At 45.6% G+C, this 21921-nt stretch overlaps 6 protein-coding genes across 6 annotated transcripts; 2 read left to right on the plus strand and 4 right to left on the minus strand.

Moving 5' to 3' along the window:
• Positions 1–319: 319 nt before the first annotated feature.
• On the plus strand, positions 320–3072 carry I203_106466 (uncharacterized protein; the record flags this gene model as incomplete). Its single annotated transcript, XM_019150979.1, has 2 exons — positions 320–816; positions 888–3072. The coding sequence occupies 2 exons, from the start codon at positions 320–322 to the stop codon at positions 3070–3072; spliced, it is 2682 nt and encodes an 893-aa protein (XP_018999856.1).
• A 435-nt stretch (positions 3073–3507) lies between these two features.
• Positions 3508–7988, minus strand: I203_106467 (uncharacterized protein; the record flags this gene model as incomplete). The annotated part of the gene is made up of 19 exons (XM_065517978.1): positions 3508–4061; positions 4138–4156; positions 4227–4311; positions 4392–4507; positions 4585–4631; positions 4685–4862; positions 4941–5079; positions 5148–5192; positions 5251–5316; positions 5375–5452; positions 5612–5619; positions 5681–5718; positions 5777–5990; positions 6078–6487; positions 6568–6702; positions 6761–7295; positions 7360–7554; positions 7632–7814; positions 7869–7988. The coding sequence occupies 19 exons, from the start codon at positions 7986–7988 to the stop codon at positions 3508–3510; spliced, it is 3165 nt and encodes a 1054-aa protein (XP_065373282.1).
• A 1449-nt stretch (positions 7989–9437) lies between these two features.
• I203_106468 (uncharacterized protein) lies at positions 9438–10692 on the minus strand (the record flags this gene model as incomplete). Its single annotated transcript, XM_019150981.1, has 5 exons — positions 9438–9542; positions 9630–9755; positions 9880–10188; positions 10256–10457; positions 10556–10692. The coding sequence occupies 5 exons, from the start codon at positions 10690–10692 to the stop codon at positions 9438–9440; spliced, it is 879 nt and encodes a 292-aa protein (XP_018999858.1).
• Positions 10693–13335: 2643 nt separating this feature from the next.
• Positions 13336–15905, minus strand: I203_106469 (uncharacterized protein; the record flags this gene model as incomplete). The annotated part of the gene is made up of 7 exons (XM_019150982.1): positions 13336–13538; positions 13605–13721; positions 13786–14184; positions 14531–15010; positions 15113–15244; positions 15352–15401; positions 15487–15905. The coding sequence occupies 7 exons, from the start codon at positions 15903–15905 to the stop codon at positions 13336–13338; spliced, it is 1800 nt and encodes a 599-aa protein (XP_018999859.1).
• A 648-nt stretch (positions 15906–16553) lies between these two features.
• On the plus strand, positions 16554–18638 carry I203_106470 (uncharacterized protein; the record flags this gene model as incomplete). The annotated part of the gene is made up of 8 exons (XM_019150983.1): positions 16554–16577; positions 16648–16691; positions 16764–16851; positions 16945–17059; positions 17129–17256; positions 17336–17659; positions 17753–18242; positions 18388–18638. 8 exons carry the CDS (start codon positions 16554–16556, stop codon positions 18636–18638), a joined length of 1464 nt encoding a protein of 487 aa, XP_018999860.1.
• Positions 18639–19526: 888 nt separating this feature from the next.
• Positions 19527–20633, minus strand: I203_106471 (uncharacterized protein; the record flags this gene model as incomplete). Its single annotated transcript, XM_019150984.1, has 2 exons — positions 19527–20068; positions 20369–20633. 2 exons carry the CDS (start codon positions 20631–20633, stop codon positions 19527–19529), a joined length of 807 nt encoding a protein of 268 aa, XP_018999861.1.
• Between the last annotated feature and the right edge of the window lie 1288 nt (positions 20634–21921).

The raw sequence follows: 21921 nt of genomic DNA on the forward strand, positions 1-21921 counted from the left end.
CTGTAAGTCCTTATCAAAGTTTTTGCTCCAACCATAAAGTACTCCTGGGTTCCTTGTTTGTCTTCATCGATTTTCAACCGATACTCTTTACCATCATCCTCATCATCAACATCGTCGTTTATATGCTCACGGTGACTCTTAGACAACTATATACGGTACGCTAGTCACTTGCCCTCCTTTGGACTTCTCCGGGCCGGACATAGGGCCCAATCCGATCAAGCCTTATTGCCGATCAAGCTTTCTACATTAAATACGCCTTATCTCGCAAGATACCCTCTCCGACTGTCGACGGCAATTTATTGCTCTTAATCTAGTAGACATGCCATCCCGTTGGCACCCACCAGGGTTCACCTCATCTACACCAGGCTCAGCCGCTTCTTCTCGGCCATCCTCCAGAGCTTCTTCACCTACCAGGAATGGTCCAGCATCGCGACCTTCTCACATCACCTTACCTGGACGAAGACGCGAGGGAACAGTGGATTCTGGTGATCCCTTATCAGACTATTTCTCTGGCTCGTATGGTAGTCATTCCGGCTTAGACACTCCCAGTTCAGCGTCCGGTTCAGCGTGGGGAGGGCTGATCACGCCAAGTTCCTCAACACCGGGACTGATAACTCCCGGTGGTACTTCGCACGCTCCACATATTGAGATCATACTGGATTCAGATCATTTAGTCATGCGAGGTGCAGGAGGGGATATGAATCCTGCTTATCTATCTGGAAGAGTGGAATTAGATCTACCTCAAGCGATCAATCTGAAGGAGTTGACAATGCACATGACGGGGAAAGCAAAGGTTCAGTTCTCAGATAGTTCAGGGTGAGTAGCCATCTTTCTCCCTGCTGATATCATTCGCTATTGTATAGAAACACTGATATAGTAGTCCACAGAACATCCTCGAAGAGTCACCACTTCACCCATGTCTTCACCACCCACGATTGGTCTTTCTTGCAAGGCGGCAAAGGTCACGCGCACACGCTCAAAGCAGGGCATCATTCCTTCCCATTTTCTTTCATGTTGAACGGCAATCTCCCCTCAACACTTCGTACATACTCCAGCGACGCTATCATCGTGTACAAACTCCGCGCCACAGGTGTCAGAACGGGTTTTGCCAGTAACATTTCCACCCAAAAGGAGTTCACCCTTGCTAGGATGTACACCTCGGACGCACTCGAGTTCACCCAAACGCTGGAAATCGAAAACACCTGGCCTGGAAAGGTCATGTACTCGCTTACATTGCCATACAAGGCTTATGCGGCTGGAGATGAGATACCTGTCAATGTCAAGTTCATGCCTTTAGCTAAGGGAACCAGAGTCACGCAGGTGGTGTCGGTGTTGAAGGAATACACTTTAGTACATACGAGACATTCTTCTCGTCCCGAAACGAGAGTGTTGAGTTGCGTCAAGCACGAGATGCGTCAAGGTAGAGCTGTCGAGGTTGCTCGAGAACCCGTCAGACCTCCCTCACACTGGTATGATGCCATCCCCGCTAATCCAAGTCTCACAACCTCAAGACATTCTAGTCCCGCTCAGACACCGGTGGTAGGCTCCCGGGCAAGATTAGCACCTACGTGGGGTGAACGACCTGACGATTCCTATTTCCCCGGTCCAGCTGAGGTTACGAATGGAGACGGTAGTAGTAATGGGAACGCTCAAGCTGGGCCATCCAACTCGTCAACTCACGAATCGATCTCAACGGAAGAGACGGATATCGAAATTGGAGATGATGAGATCAACACTCACTTTTCCATACCTATCCCCAACTGGGTTACACCTTCCCATGCTATCCATCCCGTTTTCGTAACTCACAAGATCAAATGGTCATGCTCGATATCCAATCCCGACGGACATGTTTCAGAATTACGATGTGCGTTGCCTATCTTGATATTGGATCATAGTCTATATGACGAAGCGAGAGCTGCCGGAGCCAGTACGAGGGGATTGTTGTTTGGGCAAACTACTGAAGAGCCTCAGGTGGATCTACCAAGTTATAGTAATCACGTATATGATCGTATCGCGATTGCGGATTCCGGTACGACATCTGGCTTTATGCCTCGATCATTGGGAGCTACACCCTTACCTTCACCTCACGACGATACACCGCCCAGTAGGAGTAGACCACCCTCTCGACCCGCTTCGCCTATCAGACATCAAAGTTACGGTGCGACCTCTACTTCGTCTCGAAGTGGCGAGCCGACGCCTGCCACGGACGTTCCACCAAGAAGACAATTGAGTCAATGGGCGGATAGCGAGCTGCTCATGTCCCTAGGAGCATTACGAACTCATTCAAATGAAACTTCGCCTAATGCTACTCCACCAGATTCACGAGGACCGTCGAGACCGTTAAGTAGGAGAAACTCTTTCACCCGATCGGGAAGAAGCAGTAGGACAGGATCGAGAGCGAACTCTAGGGCGTCATCGCCCGAGAGAGGTGCAGGGCATAGCCAACCGGGTTCAAACTCTGGTAGTTACGCTGAAGAATCGAATGTTAGACCAGGTAGTGAAAGAAGGAACACAGGTGGTCTACATGGGTTGTTTCATCTACAGAAGAATATTCGACCCTTGTCTCATCTCAATGGTGGCCGACCGATCCTCAAAGGTTCAAATGCGAATAACGACAGTAATAGTATACCGCGTAACGCATCTTATTCAGGTGGACTGAGCAGTTCCCACTCTTTGACCAACGGTCATGGCAATGAACGATCGCACGTGTCTTTCGCACCGCACGCGAACGTCGTATCGAACGGTCCACCTCGATTTTCAATTGGTGGTGCCGACGGTGATGAAGAGGATGGAGAGGAGGAGGAAGAAGAAGATGTAGATCCACTATCCAGAGTACCTTCTTACGCTATAGCTTCAAGAGGTTTCCTAGGTGGTGGAGTCGTTCCCTTGGATGTCGCGTTGCCCACGTACGACGCTTCGGAGGATATGCAGAGGACCAGAAGTGCGACGGATCTGACCAATAACAATAGTGGATTAATCAGACCTAGAAGTGACACGGCGTTGGTGCAGCTTGGTGCTCAGGCGGCTGCTGATGCAGAGGAAAGAGCGGGTGAGGAAAATGCAGCGGCATAGTGTAGCCTGAGGAGCCATTCATGATATCATTCATATAAAACACATACAGATACTATATAGACATATAAGCAATAACTATCGGATTTCGGATTTCGAGTATCAATGCATTAATCTAGATATCAGCCAGTCAACATTGTTGTGATTCATGAGCGACGGCATTTGTTGACTTCATGCTCACATTGTTCGCCAAGTGCATCCAATTTTTTTGTATAATATACATCCGTCATATAGACAGCCCAAGGAATACATAGCACAACAAGACAATATCAACCAAAGATTCTAAATGAAAAATGTAGATCAAATCGATGAGATAAATTGGAAGTTGTAGATTTAATTGCACCGAATTGTATTTGTGTATCAGATGATTTATGCAGGTATGTAATGAAGGTGTGTGAACTGTAATAACACGTGTGGGGACCGACTACCTCTTCTTGATTATACAATAGCACTATCATCCAGAGAATCCTGCTGTGGGACGATCGTGGGGTTTCTCGACATCGAACTTTCTTTGACGGGCGTAAGAGACCCCGAGACGGCTGCACCGGGTCTGAAATTCCTCATGCCCATCGTATTGGGTCGTTCCAAGCTTTCTACTCGGGGTAAAGAAAATTGGAGTGAGCCCCGATCGGCTCCTCCACTAGTAGCAGCGCTAAAGTTACTCGAAGGTGAACCAGGTACAGGTAGAGATCCGCCAAAAGAGGTCGATCGATGATGACTGCTATTAGGATTCGGACTGCTATGATGTATATGATGGGAACCAGGTTGCCCAGGTAGATGATGATGATGATGTTGACCTGGTAATGCAGTGTTGGGTCCATGTATAGGTGACAATTCTCTTTCTGCTGCTCCCGCCATTCCAGAGAGGGTAGTGAATGATCCTCTCCGGGTGCTGAGTACATCGCCTTCGAACATACTTCCACGTCGGGATGCTCGTCGAGATCGTTCCTCCTCAAATGCTGTTTCTTCGGCTGCAGTGAAGTCCTTGGGCACTATGGAGCAAATATTCGAGTCAGTCATATACGGTCATAACCGCCAGAAGGGTGCATGGTCAGCTCGGATTCTCACGCATGACTGCACGATCAATCTGAAGTCATAAGGGCAGAAGAATGGTCAGCTAGACTTCATGAACACTATACATCGTGACTATGACTTACAGCAACAGGTAATCCCCTATGTTTACCTCGAAGCATGACGAGTACCATGATCAGTTTAGACAATTTTCGGAAACCTCCCGAAAACCTGATATGCGAAGATGACTAACGATCAGCAGCTCCCTCCAATTTTTGGGAAGCACAGTCGATAAATGTTGCAGCACCCACGAGAAATTGTCATATGTCACACCCAAACTCAAGCCTACTGTACCATACGCACTGACCAATTCAAAGATGACATTGAAGATGTTGAAATTGTCCTCCTCGTTGTTGATATGGCCTCGCTACGATGACATTCACACAATCAGCATCAACTCTGATGATGAAGCGGTGATCTCCTAGTGGATATGAGTTGACATACCTCAATTATACATATAAGCCAAAGGGCAAAACCAAGCCACCAAATGTCTATAGCAACGATCAAGTCAGCTATGAATCAGCTGGAGATGTGATCAACTTACCAAAAGCCAATTGTCTCCTTGCGTGCCATCCAATATATTTCGCTACAGCCTGAGCTCCTTCACCTTCACCTTCCGCTCCATACTCGTCGTCATCTTCTTCACCGAATAATCCTAAACTCTTTTCTTCATACACATTTGTCGCTCGAACCGATAATGCGATGGGATAAACGGAAACATACTGAACGGCATGACGACAGTATCAGCAGAGCGAAAAATGTCTAGGAGGAAACCCAGAAGAAATCTGGTCATCACATACCATCATAATCACGTATAAAACTTTGACAGCAGGAGCCAAAGCACCAAGAGCGACAGTACTGAATCCCGCCGCTCGCACAGCTGCAGATTGCAGTAGACCGACTGCAACCCTTGTTCCAACAGGTATGCTCTCAATGGCACTGATAGCCAATAGTAGACCACGTTAATCGAAAACACGGTTTCCGAGGAGCTAGAAAAGGTAACTTACGGTGTACCGATATCCAGAACCAGGAAGCTAACCCAATCGATCGACCTGCGACATGAAGTCAGCATACGAGCTACGATATTGGAAGGCACTCATGATGACTTACGTGAGAGTGATTAAGACAAGCATCAAAACCCATGTCTGAGTGGAAGGGAAGAGGTATACGAAACATCTAGCAATGTTGTCCATTAGCATCCCGTGACAATGATTACTGCGTGCAGATTATGCACCTTCGAGGATGATCCAACAGGAATCTCAACGATTCAGAAGCCCGAGATGATTGTGGAACAAGCTTATACACAAGATAGCTGGATATAAGTAGCGAGAGGTCAGCTTTCGTGATCCTGGCTGATGCCCCCTTGGCGATGCAAACTTACACTGTTGCTCGAAGGCTGTTGAGTGATGAGCACACAAGAATGCGAGGTGAGCTACGGTCGGAACACAAGAACGTGATAGTTCAAACTCACAATATAGGCTATAACCGGGAACAAGGTCCAGATCAGTCTCATTGTTCAAACTAACAAGACACAACTTACAAACGCAGTATTTCCAGCGAAGATACATATGAACATGACTGTACAGCTATTTAGACGAGCGTTTTTTCTTACAGTGCGACGGCATGAATGACTCACCGACTATCATCAGGTAAGCTCCTTGGAAAGGTACCATACTTGTGTCGCAGAGACTCATGCCCGTATTTGAAAAGGCAGAAACCGACTGGAAGAGTGCGAACCAAGGTATCTGTACCATCCTAGGTTGGGCTTCGAACACATGATCGTATCTTCCCTGAGCTGAGATGTAGGGTGCGATAATGACAAACGCGGCGAGTTGGAAGAAAATGAAATACTGAGATGACATAGAATTTAATCAGCAGGATGTTGTTCAAGGGACAATGAAGTCTTTATAAAGGAAGAGACGGTTATCATGGCTCACTCCTACAACAATATACAGTAAGACTCTCAATGCTCTATACTCCACCCCACCCAACTCGTCCATTTGTTCCGTCGTCAAGCTATGAAACATCGAGTTCCTGCCTACGACAGCTGCGAACGAGATATAAGGGACCTCTTTCTCGTTCCCACTGGCAGCAGCTATACTTCCTCGGCCCGCTGTGGTGTTTGTCCGAGGCACAGTCATCGTCTTAGCCATCGTCAATGATTTGGTCAAATTATTCGTCGTCCGTGGGAAAGCCTTCCTGAAAAGTCTTTTACCGATTTCGAATGGCGTTGGAAAACCTCCGAACCCGGACATTCGCGGATCAGGCCTGTGCGATACAGTAGGTCGTAAGGTGTATGTACGAGGGAAGTTGCCGGATTGTAAAGTTGGTTCGCGAGGCAGTCGATCTGTACCCAATTCAGGGATCAGCATTGTGCAAGGATACGACGAAAAAGGGAGATAGGATACAAGGGTGAAATGAACGCACCCCCACCAGCTGCACTTCGGAAAGTCGCAGATCTAGGGAAACCTCCGCCTTCACGTTGTGTAGTAGCCCCTTTTGGATCCTGGTAATCCGCTTGCTCGTCATCGAACGCGATGGTCTTGGATCGGGGGAAGGCATCTGTACAGATGGAAATGTCATGAGCTTGATTCTGACTCAGGTAAGGGATTGCACTGACCATCTGCAAGTTGAAGACCGGCATATGGGACTCTGCGCCGTGGTGAAGGTGGTAAACCTCTACCCTCAACATTCTCCTCTGGGGTAAGTTGACCAGGACTCTGAGTGACCGGGTGATCATCATCTATCACCGAAGCCTTCCCATCTTCGACCGCTTTCTCCAAAGCGTTATTAAGCTGTTGACCACTCTGGACTCCTCTTCCATCATCTAGACTCAATCCCAATACTCCGCCATTCTCTAGGGGTAAGGGTACATCATCTATATGTTCAGGTGTAGGTGCAGGCGTCTTGATTTGAGTTCTTTCACCGTCATACCATCCCATCGGATTGACCAGTCCAACACCACCACCTGATACTCTCTTGATCATATCGGGATTGATCTTCTTATGTCCCTTTTTCTTCGTATCATGCTTCTTAGCTGATGATTTGTGGTGAGACCCTTTGGGAGAGGGTGGGGCGGCTGTGATGGGTTGCATCACGAGGGAAGGGGTCGAGGTCCGACCTTCGTCGGTGCCTTCCTTAACATCTTCTTCGGGCTGAGAGGAAAAACACGACACTGTCGGTCAGACCGAAGACTCCTGGAAGAGAGGTAGGACTCACACGCTTATCTTTCGTTGTGAGCCCACTAAACTTCTTCCTGATAGCTGAGACAGGTGCACCGATCGTACCGACTCTAGAGAAAGTTTTGCTGAACCTGAACCCTTTAGATCGAGCTTGACGCTCTTGTAATACGTGTTTGAAGGTTTGTCGAAAGAAGTATTGTCTGACGACAATCATGAGGATAGATACGAAGGTCTATTCACCAATCAGGTCAGTCAACCGTGAGCATTGATTTGATTGAATGGCAAATAGGTGGGCATCAGACGACTTACCAAACTACCTATAATCATTTGAAAGAATAACAAAAACTGCTGGAACGCACTCAGCGTACTGAGATTTATCGTAGCCAGGCCAGTCACAGTCATAGCTGACATGCAACAGAAGAGACAATCCACATAATCGATATGATATTCGGTATTCGCTCCATACATGATCCCCGATAAGATCAATGGTATCTGTATTATTCCGGATACGTCAGTCAGTTCGTTGGCGAGATGGACGTCACTCACTATGGTAAAGGCCAGTAGATGTATACGATAAAAGTTCAATGATTTGAAAAATCTAGTTCTCCATTTCTGCGCCGTGGTAGGTAAGGCGAGATGGGATGGTAAGGAAGGTAACGATGGCATTTTCGATATTATCGGTCTTCATAGAACGGCCTCAGATCCAATGGCTGCTTTTAGATGAATCACTATTTTGTTGTATTACAGATGTAGATATGTCGGTATGAATTGATTAATTGATTATCAGAAGCCCGGGTGAAGACAGCTTTTATATTGGAGGTACAACCATATCGTCGATACAGTGTTTTCGTTCTAGTTATATACTTGAGGGATGGAGAAGAGGTGATCCACCAATACAGTTCCGACAACGATCCTAGAAAAATTTCGATAATAGACAGAGAAGATGATAATCCTCTCTCTTTCTACACGTGTGATCTCGAGTCCAGGTGTTGATGTAGATGTTGATGTCGATGTCGAATTTTTATACAAGAGGACTACAAGGGTTGATGGATAGATAAGGGTAATCGATGCGGCTATGGTGTTTTATACAAGGGAAACGTTCGATAAGGTGAGCATAAGGTTTGACGTACAAAGGAGGGGGTTCGAAGAGATCCACAAGATACAATCTACAACCGAGAAAGAAGGAGACAAGAGGAGAGAGGGGAAGAGCTGTGTTGATCTATTTTAATTGAAATTACGCAATATTTACCACGTGAACGTCCCAAGTGAGTAGCCCAAATTAGAACAGCCCCTCATAGCTCCATGTTCTCTTCTCGGCAACATGAGAGACGGTGGAGTTATGCTTACATTGTAACATCGTCATACCCACACTCATCATTGAAGTCTGCTTGATGGGAACTGATACTATGGACTTTACTAGTGCAGTCGGCAATCGCAATCACAATCACAGACACGATTTGGCCAAAGGAAAAACATCATTGCGCGTTTCATCCTTTCACCCTTCGCACTGGAATCACAATCTCCATCACTGCAGACCCTTATCTCCCTGTTTAGGCCTCGAATTTGATTGTGACAGGTGAAGCATGAACGTTCTATGGTCGATATGCCCCTCCTTTGGGGGCTTGGTGAACGTTCAATGACTGACATTGGCTTCACACAAATGTGCCAAGAGAACTAAAAGCCTGGTCTGTCGGCGATGGAAACGATACTCACTTCAGATGCTTATCGCACATCACGTTTGATCAGGACTTTCGTGCTCGGGTTTGCGGACAAAGCAAGGTTCAGTCAGCAGATAAAGCTAGTGAAAGGAACGTTTGTCCAACTCGTTACCTTATCTGACAGATGAGGAGTGCATCCCCACTCTTCCGAAATTTGTGTCGACATGAAACAGGTATCAATCATTAAGCTGAGAGTTTGTTGAAATTGCTTGTCATCTTACTTTAGTAAATTGGTCTTATTCGCCCTTATCGTTCACTCGCTGTTTGACCCATATCATTACCTGTGTAGCACGTAATCGTTCATGCATTTCTTATCTTCATTTAGTCTATGAGCGTTATCCCCTCCCACTCGATCATCTATCTTCTCCTATCTGACCCGCTACTGTATACTTCCCTCCTATGGCGCACCGCCAGCTTTCAGTCTTCGAGCTCTCAATTCCCTAAGCGCGACTATACCGGTGTAAGTAGCGATAACTGACAATCCCAAGAACGCAGGTAAGAGCTATTCCACAACAAAGTCAGCATTTGTCTAGTCCAGTGATGTGCGAACAGAAGATTCGTTAATTTTAAAGAGGAATCTTGCGCTTACATGATATAGTTTGAGCCTGAGCCAATAAACGAATATCAATGCTTCTAATGCACCCAACACCAATAAGAAGATATACGATGATACAGGGGGAGTTTGGAAATTGAGTGAAGGGGATATCTTGCCGAGCTGTGAACAGATGACCCATCAGTAGTCATTCTCATCGTTTTTGTCGAAAGCCACTTTTACAATGACACGCAGTAATATCTATAGAAAATCTATCGAACGTGCGCAGCAGTCAGGAATGACTCACCAAACCCAATAAAATCGTCCAAGGAGCCAAAGTGATTACCGTCCCAATGATTGATAAAGTCCACCCAACAGTCTTGGGATCCTCTTTGAATGTATGGAATATCTCCTGTTGAGGTTGGAAGGCAGGTTCGCCCTGTCTCGGAGGGAGGTCATGTCGTTTTCTAGGGATGGGTTTGAGGATAGAAGGTGGTAAGGAGAGTTGTCCGAGGGGGTACGCGAGGGGTTCGAGGGAGTCTAAGGAGCTGAGAAGGAGGGTGACATGGAACGAGCCGTGGGTCGTAAGGAGTGCTGGATGGGGTTTGGCAGTGTTCTATATTGGTAAATACTTGATTTAGTTTACTCCGCAGTATATAGAGAAAGTGGTTGGTTTAACGTACAATGGTAATCTGCGCTTTCCCATTACTCTTCACGCTAACTGGTAGGGTCACATCGCCCCCTTTTGGATCTTCGAACAGCAGATGAGCTTGCTGAGGATATACACTTTCGCCTGAGGCGGTGTCAATGACGGAGAATGACAGTTTGAATGTTGATCCTTCGGTCAGAGTGATGGGCGAGGGAAGAGGTGTAGGCTCTTTCAGTCTATGTAGGTCGATTGCATCATCAGCTTTCCTCAGAGCTCCTTCTTGGTACGAAAAGATGCATGATTGGAGAAGTGGAGCATGAGGTTGATGACTCACGTATACGTAGCATCCCCCAATCCATCTGGAGAAGTAACAGCTACTTTCCCCTGTTTGATCCCTATCGCACCCTTTCCAACGACCGAAGAAGCTGCCACGAGACCAAGCAGAGCCAGACGACGTAGCGAGATGAGCATGTTGATGAGATGGTCTATATACTCTTTTGATTGATTCTGATCGAGGTACAGTTTATCTTGAAGTGAATGATTATTGCTTATTGCTTGAGTAGGTGGACGTGGAGGAATGACGATGAGCCACCACGTGGAACAAATGTGGCACCTAGCTCGGAACACGCACTAGCCGAGCATTAGAGAGGGTGCGTAAACCTTGCGGCAGTGGCTCACTTTTGTTTGATACAGGATGCAATGTCATCCAGTCTTTCGAGAGTATAGAATCATCAATATATAGATCATTTTTGGTGAACGTTCAGTTATGGATCTACCGAGTCTCACATTAATCCACTACCACGCCATGATGAGCTTTTTCAAACGTCTACTCCGCGATTTGGGCTCATATCTGGATAGGACACCAGGGCTCATCGGATTTCCTCTTGGAGCTGGTGCAGCGGCACATGGGATATCATTATGGCCTCCCTCATGGCCCTGGACTACTACTGAGGAGAAAAACGATCATCTGAAATGAGTGGTCAAAACGGTCGTACGACGTATCAGCTCAAAAGTGCAATATCAAAGGATGCTTTCGGTTCCTGGTGACCAAGCGAAAAAGATCTCAATATAGCACTTGACTCAACCCCACCAGTACATGAGCATTGCACGTAACAAACAATCTTCCAGCAGAAGAAAAATTGGTTTACTTCTTGAAATTACGATACCCTCTACCGAACACAACCTCCATCACACCACTTCCAACGCTCCTTCCACCTACCACTTTTTACCCATCCAAAATGGTGATCTGCCTGATCAACCCTCCGACGAGACTTATACAGTTCAATCCAAAATCACCCATGAAGAAAAAAAGCGCCCATGTCGCTCTCACCATAGTCCTCAATGGGCTCCTCCAGAATGGCGTCTACTATACCAGCATATCATCAACTGAGGACGATGCAGTGGTGACGATCGGATGGGATAGGGATGATTGGGCTCAACATTGTGATAGAGCTGTAGATGCGGCTTCATAGTGGGAGCTACCCCAGAAATTCAATCCGGCTCTTCGACAGAAATCTGCTTTGGGTTATGATCATCACCTTGTCGAGTGTATCTTGCTACACAGATGCTGATGCAGTATCTTTCCTACACCTCACAGACGGAGCGAGCACGTTGATAAAAAATGAAAGTCTGAGATGGAGATTCGGTTCTCACATCAGATCTCAGGTCTCGTCAGCTTCCTTTGATCATCGGATCATACTCTATATTCAATTTCGTCATGACACTATATCGAAATAGCTACTGCATGTATACAATGCGTATTACTTCTGGCATCCATCATCTCAACGGGGCAGTCATCCTATACAAAGCGGCTTGACGAGACTCAGAACAAAGATGGCACAAATTCGCATTTTTGTCAGCTCAAAATGGCTGACAGTACTTTCCCGTTCCCTGCAATGAGACTTTACAACCGTGCTCAAAGGATGTCTGGTGACGATACTTTGTTTACATTCGGTACCCCAAATTAGCAGACTTGACTCGAGCTTAACTCCTCAAGTCATTTGCATTCCTTCGGGTCGAATGCTCCCACATAAGCATCCGACAGTCTCTTCTTCCATATTTCTATCCATCTGTTTATCCATACCAGCTTGCAAGAACACTCAAGTTAGTCGCCATCGTATTCTGCGTGGTCAATATCTCGGAAGAAGCCGAAGCTCGTCAATTTGATCACATGATTAGAAATACACCGGGTTCGCCTTATCTCGAATCTATCGTCTCGCCGACTATGGTGTTCAATCCATCAATGTTCCAGCACCCGAAGCTGATGCCGTAGTCATCATCTGCTGGGAATAAGGATTTGACCGAGCTCTATGAAGATCATGAAGTTAAAGCAAGTCATGACAATGTCAAAGGTCACAAAAATCCGAGTGAAGCTATTGCAAATTTTGAAAGGGCACATAACACTGGTAGTAGAGGCATCGAAGGTGGAAACAGAGGTAAGAAATATCCCAACGACTTGCCGATGACGGATTCAAAGCAGAGCGAAGTAGTTGGATTGAGAAGGTTGAGAAGAAAGAGGATCGAGCTATATAGTCTGAACAGGCTCGCGGTTATATCTATCTATCTTATCATAGTAGCCATAAGTGCTATGTCTTTGACCTTGAGGCACGCTAAGCTTTTCATCTAACCTATTCTCCGCCTCCTTATTTACAGTTCCCACTGTGATCGACAGTGGACAGACTCATTCGACGGTATATATCGTACCGCTTTTCACATCGCCCATACATCGACACCCTTTCTTGTCTGTTGCATACTACTACTACCCTTATCATAGTATCGATGACATGCATTCATACGCATCAAATGCACACCAACGAGCTGACGAGGTATCTTCGAGTGGACTTCGATGGTGGATGTTAATCGGAGGATATTGGATCCAGGGTACCGTAATGGGTTATGTGACACTTCATGCCATATATACACAACCTCCGTATGTATTGTTTCGCCTATAGGGAAGAGCTCTCGGATCAGCGATAAGGAATGCTGCCGATGCGCCATCAGTCAACCTCAAAAGCAGTATGATGAATTTTCGGACTGAGCACAGATTGCATGTACATTTCCCAACAATAGGCTAAAAGTATAAACCTGCCCATCATGGACGTCTACCGTGGGACGTTAAAGCTTGCCTCCATTGTCCACATTGACAAGGACATATCTGTACTTCGGCTCTCCTCGTTTGAATGCAGGCATAGCTCTGTTGATGTCGTCCATGTTCCATTTCTCGACCCAGGGTCTGAAACCTTTGTCCACAGCGAGCTGGAGCAAACTGGCTATGGCATCAGGCGAGCCGATTTTGGAGCCGGCAACAGCCGCGGTACCTAAGAAAGACCGTTGCCATCATCAATCACACTGAAAATAGAGCATTAGGAGTGCGGAGTGCTTACTCCTAATGAGTGGGAAAGTTAGCACTTCTAATGGTTTAGGTATAATGCCAACGAAGCACATGATGCCCTCGGGCCGAAGAAGCGGGAAATACTCGGCGACGGGAAACTCGGCAGGGTCTGATTAATCAAATCATCAGCGCACATCCCGGCCCACAAAACACGGACGAAGCATTCAACTCACTACTGGTACAGATGATCAAGTTCAAACTTCGTTCATGGCCTTTGAAAGCGTCGGCGAAGCTCTGTCCACCAGTGGCGATATATTTACCAGCACCCAGTTTGATGGCGTCTGACTTCTTGGCATCACCTCTAGAGATAGCGGTCACTTCAGCACCCATAGCTTGCGCAATTTGGATGGCCATATGACCGAGACCTCCGATACCGATGACTCCAACGTTCTTGGCGCTTGTACCAGCTCCATATCGTCGAAGAGGAATGTATACTGTGACACCACCACAAAACAGTGGTGCAGCTGCGGCGGGATCAAGTCCCTCAGGTAGAGGCACGGCAAAACGAGACGGACCACGCCAGTACTTGAACCAATATTTCGCGGTTTTATCAATAACGAAGATCAAAGGAGCTTTATGCTTTCACCTTTTTGAGACATTGATCATCTCTGCTGCGGGCTAAACTCAGGTTCCTGCACAGTCTGTACAACTTATTTGAACTCCTCACTCGAGTTCCGGGGTGAATTCTTGACGAGAGCGAAATGTCTCCCGAAGATGCCGAATACTCGCACTAAAACTTTTTTTACACTCGACCTCAGACTAATCGAACCAGCTCCATCTTCTTCCCACTACTGCCGCTGTACGTGACAAACATTCATTATGCATGAGATGGATCGTGAACAATGCAGTATATAGTAAGCTTGGAAACGATATATACAAGACAGGAACTTTTTCAATATACACAATTTCGGGACTAACAAGCATTGATACCGCTCTCTTTCTCCTTCTTTTCCTTGATTTCCGCAGGTGCCACGGCCATCAGCCCCATCACCGCCAACTTGAATCCCATAGCAACGACCACTACAACCCATGATCCCGCATACTTGTGCATGATCCCACCGATGAAACTTCCTACGATCATCGCTGAAATATATGCTAATCGCCTATTCCTCCCGCTCGAGTGTTTGTGGTTAAACCCTACGAATAGGTATTTGTCCGAGACCAAATCGACATAGGAGGAAGTCATAGGTGCAGTGGGGATTTCTTGTATAGAAGCCTGACGAGCAGCTGATACTTGTGCGCCTGACATGACTGCGAACAAGGATATGATCACCCACTCGTGTTTCGCTCCCAGTCGAGTTTGAGCTGGACCAGAGGGTGATAGGAAGATGGCTGAGAGGATTAGGAAGATGATTTGACAGAAGACATTGAGAAGTAGCCAGATCCGTCTTCGGACGCCTAAAACGTGGAACAGGATTAGCGTCGGGCTTTTGTAAGAGTGTTAGGTGTATGCACATGGGACGTGATTGGAAAGGGAGCGGGAATGATCGCATGACGTACCGACAAAATGTCCAATATGTCCAAACACCAAAGCAGCACTCAAGAAACTTGCGAGGGAAACACCGGTCAACAGAAGTAAATGACCCGATACTCTCACTATTGCCACTGTAAGGAGGATGGTGTTACCGGTTTCTGCAAATGTAAAAATTGACTTGTGTGGTAAGCGATGTATCTCATATATATATTTTGGTTTGACGCAGAGGTTCGATGGGGATGATATGGGGAAGAGGCTAACTCACGATTGGATGCGAATGTCGAGAAATCAAGATAAGTAGTTGCGTCCAATATGCTATACAATCGGTATAGCGCATCAGCAGAGGCTCTTGTTCTGGGATCATCAAGTGGGAAGGAAGGGATAAGTATCTAGAACTCACCCAGTAGAAAAAGCTTGCAGGATCAGACACAGTACCAACGACTGAGCAGTGACTGTATCGCCCATCCAACCTGACCATCTATCATTTCTTTTCCAAGGTGGGAACACCACCTTGGCGGTGGTCGATGTGGTCGTGTTAACGTTCTTAGAGGGATCATCCAATGTACATGTGTTTTGAACATTCCTTTCTTGTTTTTGACCTTCCCAATATACCTCTTGCTCATTCCCACATGCTTCTCCTTCAGCCGGGCGTTGCTGGCTGCTTGTCGGTTTTTCAGAGGTCGCCCTTGGCTCTCGTGCTGGATCGTTCATTGATGCACGAGTATCGGCACGTGCGATAAGATCGGTAGTGGAGTTATGAGCTGTAGAAGCAGGTGAGATCGTTTGAGTGTGTGAAGTAGGTGAAAGTGAGTTTGACATTGACAGAGCGATCAACGATGAGATGCAGTAAATTCAATGATTATCGAGTAATAAGAAGTGGGGAGTAAGTCAACTTAACAAACATGCTTCCTCCTCATCTTATATACACAGGTAAGGAACTCATCGTGTCAAAAGCTTCATGAAGTCTGATATTCGTTAACTATTTGTGAGTTGATAACGAATGACATGGTAGATCATCCCGAAATCCTAGTTGCTTTTCGAGAGTATTTGGAGTGACGCAAATCCTTCGGATTACCGAGTATCTCACAACGTGCGATGCAATGCGGCTGGAAAGGGTAACACCTGTAGGGCTGTAGGTAGATTAAGCATATTGGAATGTCACAAGGCAAGATACCAGAAGGAGAGTAAGAATTCCAAAACCGTTCAAACAAGATTTGGAATATCAGCAGGTAGATATGGAATCGCGTTCTCTATTTATTTCAGTTGACCATTTAGCCTCGTGCTCCCTCTCAAGATGTCACGTGTTTTGACCCTGAGTTCCAGTTAGTCATGAAATGTTGATACAAGTTACAAAGATAACATTCAGAGGTCAAAGCTCAAATCAAAGCCAAAATCGACAAATATCAGACCTACAGCTGTGGGAGATACCTGTGATCGTTCATGAGACTAAAATCGATACTATACAATATGGCGAGAACCAAGACCTACTCTGTGAGCCATGGCGAGGGTGTCAAGTATCTCCGGACGAGTGGAGCTAATCTGATGACAATTGGTCTGATAGGAGGCCATCTCGTTGTTGAATACCTGTCAATCCAATGCAGCAACGTGAGTAACACATTACGATCATGAAATTGCGCAGGAGGAGGGCTCAATGATGATGTCGCCTCGCGAATGCAGCATTGAAGCGATACGTAAATCAGGTGGAAGATTGAATGAACATGCTGTAGCTGAAATGCACGACTACCTGAGGAAGATAGGATATAAGGTAAATGTCTATTCTATCTTATCAGATCACATCTTGTAGCATAGGACGCTTGACCGCAAATAGCTGAATGATTGAACCGCTGCAATAATGTAGCCTGACGATCTCAACAAGCTCAATGTCGTGCATATAACGGGAACGAAAGGGAAGGGTTCAACATCTGCATTCACAGAGCGTATCTTGAGAACACATATACCGAATGGAAAGATTGGTCAGTTCCAATCATCTTGGATTATCTTATGCTATCTCCAGCTGATACATACTGACATCATGTCAATAGGATTATACACCTCACCTCATCTTTGTGCGGTACGAGAGAGGATAAGGATCAATGGCGAGCCGATATCTGAAGAGATATTCGCAAAATATTTCTTTGAAGTTTGGGAGAAATTGGAAGCCGATCCTAAAGTCAGTAATCATCTCTTGTATCTGTGCCTGTCCTCCATCTGGGTCTGTATACTGATCAAATTGATATCTCCCTCTTTAGACATTGACACCTCAAACACCCCAATTCCCAATATATTTCCGACTCCTAACCCTTTTAGCGTTCCACGTCTTCTTATCCGAATCTATCACAGCAACGGTCCTAGAAGTAGGTATAGGTGGTCTATACGATTCCACCAATATCGTACCCAAACCCATCGTCACCGGTATAACAAGTTTGGGATTGGATCATACTGCCGTATTGGGAAACACGATAGAGGAAATAGCGAGGAACAAAGCTGGGATATATAAGAAGGATGTTCCTGCGTTAAGTGTTGTGCAGGACAAGGGATGGGAAGTTTTGAAAGAGGTTGCTGAGAAGAATGGGGTGAGTAGTCCTCTGTTGTTGTGTTACAACGTTTTGCGCTTGAATATAGATTGGGTTTGGCATTAATTGCTGATTTACTTGCGATTCATAAAGGCTCCATTCGAAGTGATCCCCACAATACCTCCCACACCATTGGGCTTACCAGGTTCTCATCAACTTATCAACGCCTCACTCGCCGTAGCGCTATGTTCCAAATTCCTGTCCATACAGAAATACCCTTTCCGACCATCTTCCTCTTCATCCTCTTCTACGATACCCGAGTCTTTTGTCGAACCATTAGCGCAGACGCGTTGGCCGGGTCGATGTCAACTGGTGAAACAGGGCGAGACCACCTGGTTATTGGATGGAGCACATACGATAGAATCGTTAAGGTCATGCGCAGAATGGGCTTTTGCGGAAGACAAGAAACCTGATGTGTTGATTTTCAACTGTTCGGGTGGAAGAGCGGGCGAATCGTTATTGAATGAATTACTCGAAACTGGATCGAAAGTGAAGGAAATGAGTAGAGAAGATTTAGGAAGAAGGTTCGCAAAAGTTGTTTTCTGTACGAATGTTACGTATACAGATGGGCATTTCAAAAGTGGTGAGTTATCGATTTCCATCTCCTCTGCCTTCTCCTTGTGACCCTTCTTGTGATACGACATTATTTCCTCTCACTACTTCCCACACTTTACATGTTTGACCTTTGAAGCTAAAAATCTGGCTGATATCTTCGACTTCATTTCCAGACCTCCAAGCGACGGCCATAGATCCCAATGACCTCTCTCAACTTGCCACCCAAAATGCACTCAGAGAAGCATGGCTAAAGCTCAACCCTGATTACAATCCTGATAACGTCCATGCTGTACCTTCTATCCAACATGCTGTTAAGATCGTACGAGAAGCAGGCGAGAGACAGGTACTGGTCGCTGGAAGTTTACATTTGGTAGGTGGTGTTATGGAAGTTGCTGGTTTACAAGATGCTTTGAGTATGGTATAGAGACAGATGGGTTCTGTAAGCGAGATAGAGAGTAGACGAGTTGGGATTGTATGCTAGAGTCTGGTATGCACATATATTTATATGAACATATCAAGAGTAGAAGAAAAAAAAGGTATAGGAGATTTTACCGCGGATCAATGCACCCATCTATGATGTTCTCGTAGACTATGTACGTAGTGGATAGCAGCCGAGGGAAGAACCTGTAGATGGGTGATGCTCTGGCGCAAACTTCTCTCCTATGGTATACTTTCATAGAATCAGATCACGGGAACACCGACAGTACAAGATGATATGGTGAAACTTATACAAGAAACGCGTAGCCTTGAAGTGTGTGGTGACTGGGCTGATATTTTACCATTCCTACACTGTTCTTTTCTACTCTAGCTCCAATCGAGAGTAATGCGTAGGTTATGTGAATTTGTAGCTTTGTAGCATAAAATGCGAGATAGGATGATCTATGCCTTCCTTCAGGCGAAGAGACATCGATCCGAGAACACATTGGAGTTGGTCCATTGAATTTCCCAATGATAGTCATTTGCTCCACCTTCACTTGTGAAACAAGTACTACCATTGTAGATATAAGTATTATTTGCATATAATGTATCATATCTCATTCACTCGTCAAAGTATCTTCTCTGGAAATTTGATAAAGCTAATTTTACAATTGTCATAAATTACGTCCACAGAGGGAACCAAATGATCAACATCTGTTTCCGTGTGTGAGAGAAGAAAGTAACGAATGTATCGTATATTATTGTCTCGATTGTAGCATCGCATGGTTGATTCCTTGTCAATCTAATTCCAGCCAATTCACTGATTCTTCCGCCTCCCTTTCCAATTGGTCGTTCGTAGCCAGTATTCAGATTAAAGCCCCTAATCCTCGGGGGTCTACCTCATTGCCCTCTCCGTCTCTTCCCTTTCCAACCTTTCAATCTCCCTCTGCCAGTAGATAACCCCATCAGCAGCTTTCCTCCTCTTTTCCCTCCTCTCCTCTTCCTCCTTGTTATTCACCCCTAGACCTAACACGACATTCGGTACTTTCCCATTACTACCATAACCTTGTGAAGGGTTGGTGGTGAATGACATTGACATAGCTTTCTTTGCTCGATTTCTCAATCCACCTTGTCCATGCTGTGTTTGATCGGATGGTAGATAAGGTTGAACAGGTGATGATTTATCTAGTTCGGCCAATCGCCTGATCTCATCTTTAGCATTCTCCAAGCAGGCTTTGGCGTGACCAAGCGTACCGGGTACCAGACCCAGTATTCTTTCGGCTTTATGAGCGAGGGTGAAGATACCCTCGGGAGAGTGGTGTCCTGAAGGTGAGGCTGATCGGGCTTTTTGATTAAAGCGTGATGATGTAGGGATAGTTATGGGATGCTGTTGAGAGGGAGTGACGGGTCGAGAAGAAGTGTGGGATGATCGGGAGTCTGATCGAACTCGAGTTAGCATGACTGGGGTTCCAAGATGGAAGAAAGGCAAGGAGTCAGATGAAGTCCGATGCGAGGGTATGATTAAATTCATGAGCGGCGAAAATGAGAAGAACGACAAATGAAGGGAGAAAGTGTGAAGGCCAGAAAGAGACTAATGGCTGCTGTAGTATTACACAGATGTGTGTATTCCAACATTCTGAGGAGGTGCACCGCCTTCCAAGCTGACGAGAAAGAAGATAGAATTCAAGCTGACGAGAGAGACTATAGGGATTCAACTCCACTTCGAAGTTGACTCACCTGACAACTCATCCATCTCCTCATCAACACTCATAAGCTCATCTTCACTCTCAAGGTCCTCCCTTCTCCCACCTCTATTACCGTTTCGACTGTCATTCGATCTTCTACTTCTCTCATTCTCCTCCATGGATGGTTTCTTCGAGCCGACTTGATTCCCTTGGTAGATCAACGTATCGGTGAAAGGCGAGGAATCGTTTGAATATGAATAATTCAATTTACGCAATGACAACGAGCCGACGGTAGTTTCGTACATTCCACTTGACATTCTCGAGTGCTGGTTCCGATTTAATTTAGGGTGAGATAAGGCAGGGGTAAATTTCAATATCTATATGTTGCTTTTATTTCGTTCCAATGAAGTCTGTAAGTCGTATTGTGGGAGAATCCTTCTCGACTAATTTTGTATATCTAAATTTATACAACAGAGACAAAGAATCATCTATTGGTTCAATCGTGTAGAATAGGTTTGTTGAATGATACCTCAAAACTTTTTTACTGATCATACACAATAACACAAGGGGTCGAAAAGTTTTCAGGAGTTGTGTGTTTTCGAGTGAGTGACACAAAGGGGTGAATGTGATGATCTGAAACTTTGATCTTGGGGTAGGATCTCGTTGTTCGTTTATCGTGTGACTCGGAGGCTAGTTGGGGAGAATCTTCTTTTGATGAGTGATAATTCACTGTGTGAATGATTTATGCCTAATCGTCGAAGAAAGGGGTGGGGATGATAAAGGAGTAAGCAAGTGAGTGCGGTAGTATGGCCTCTAGGAATGATCCGTGTGAAGCTCGTTGTTATTACTTCGGTGATGGGATTCGATACCTAGTCAATGATAAACAATGGAGTTGAGTTTGAGGGAAAAAGGTATTCCTTGTGAAATGTGAAATATGTGAAGTTGGGGGAAGGAAAGATCGAACGTGATCTGAGGTTGTATATAACTACAAGTAGAGTAGTCAACTACCTAGTGGAGCTAGTCGAGGGGGTGTGGTTCCTTTGTTGTCAAGTTGAAGATGGATAATTTCTTTGGGAAGTATGTGCATTGAACTAAACGAACGGGATGTTAAGACAGTGAGAAGAACAGAAAGATCTGAAATCACCTTCTAGCTGGATGGGTATTTATACCGTAGCGCAGACTGATCGTGACAACGCATTTACCGCCTATGATCTTGGACCACATCGGTACTGCGTTTTGATATCTCAATCCAGTCTAGGCATCGCATTGTTCGGTTGTTTTTATTGCTTGGCTACTTGATCATCAGCAAAAATCAATGATGCTAAACAACGACAAGTCATCGTGTGGGTTGTGGAGTCGGGAGATAGGGATAGATTAGCTCGTTTCATCGATCTTTATGCCGCATTGTTTATGCGTGTTACCGCAGCTTCATGCATCGTCATGATGTAAGCGGCTATGCATGATTGAATATATCAGCATCACTATCAAGAGCGAACATGGGGAGAGGAATCAATTAGAACGTACTAAAATGTCATGTCCGTTTCGACCTCGTTTCATGTTTCATGTTTCCTTGTCATTTCTCCCCTTTTTGTTCGTGTTTTCCAC

Source organism: Kwoniella mangroviensis (assembly GCF_000507465.2).
Source record: "Kwoniella mangroviensis CBS 8507 chromosome 1 map unlocalized Ctg02, whole genome shotgun sequence".
Lineage (NCBI taxonomy): Eukaryota > Fungi > Basidiomycota > Tremellomycetes > Tremellales > Cryptococcaceae > Kwoniella > Kwoniella mangrovensis.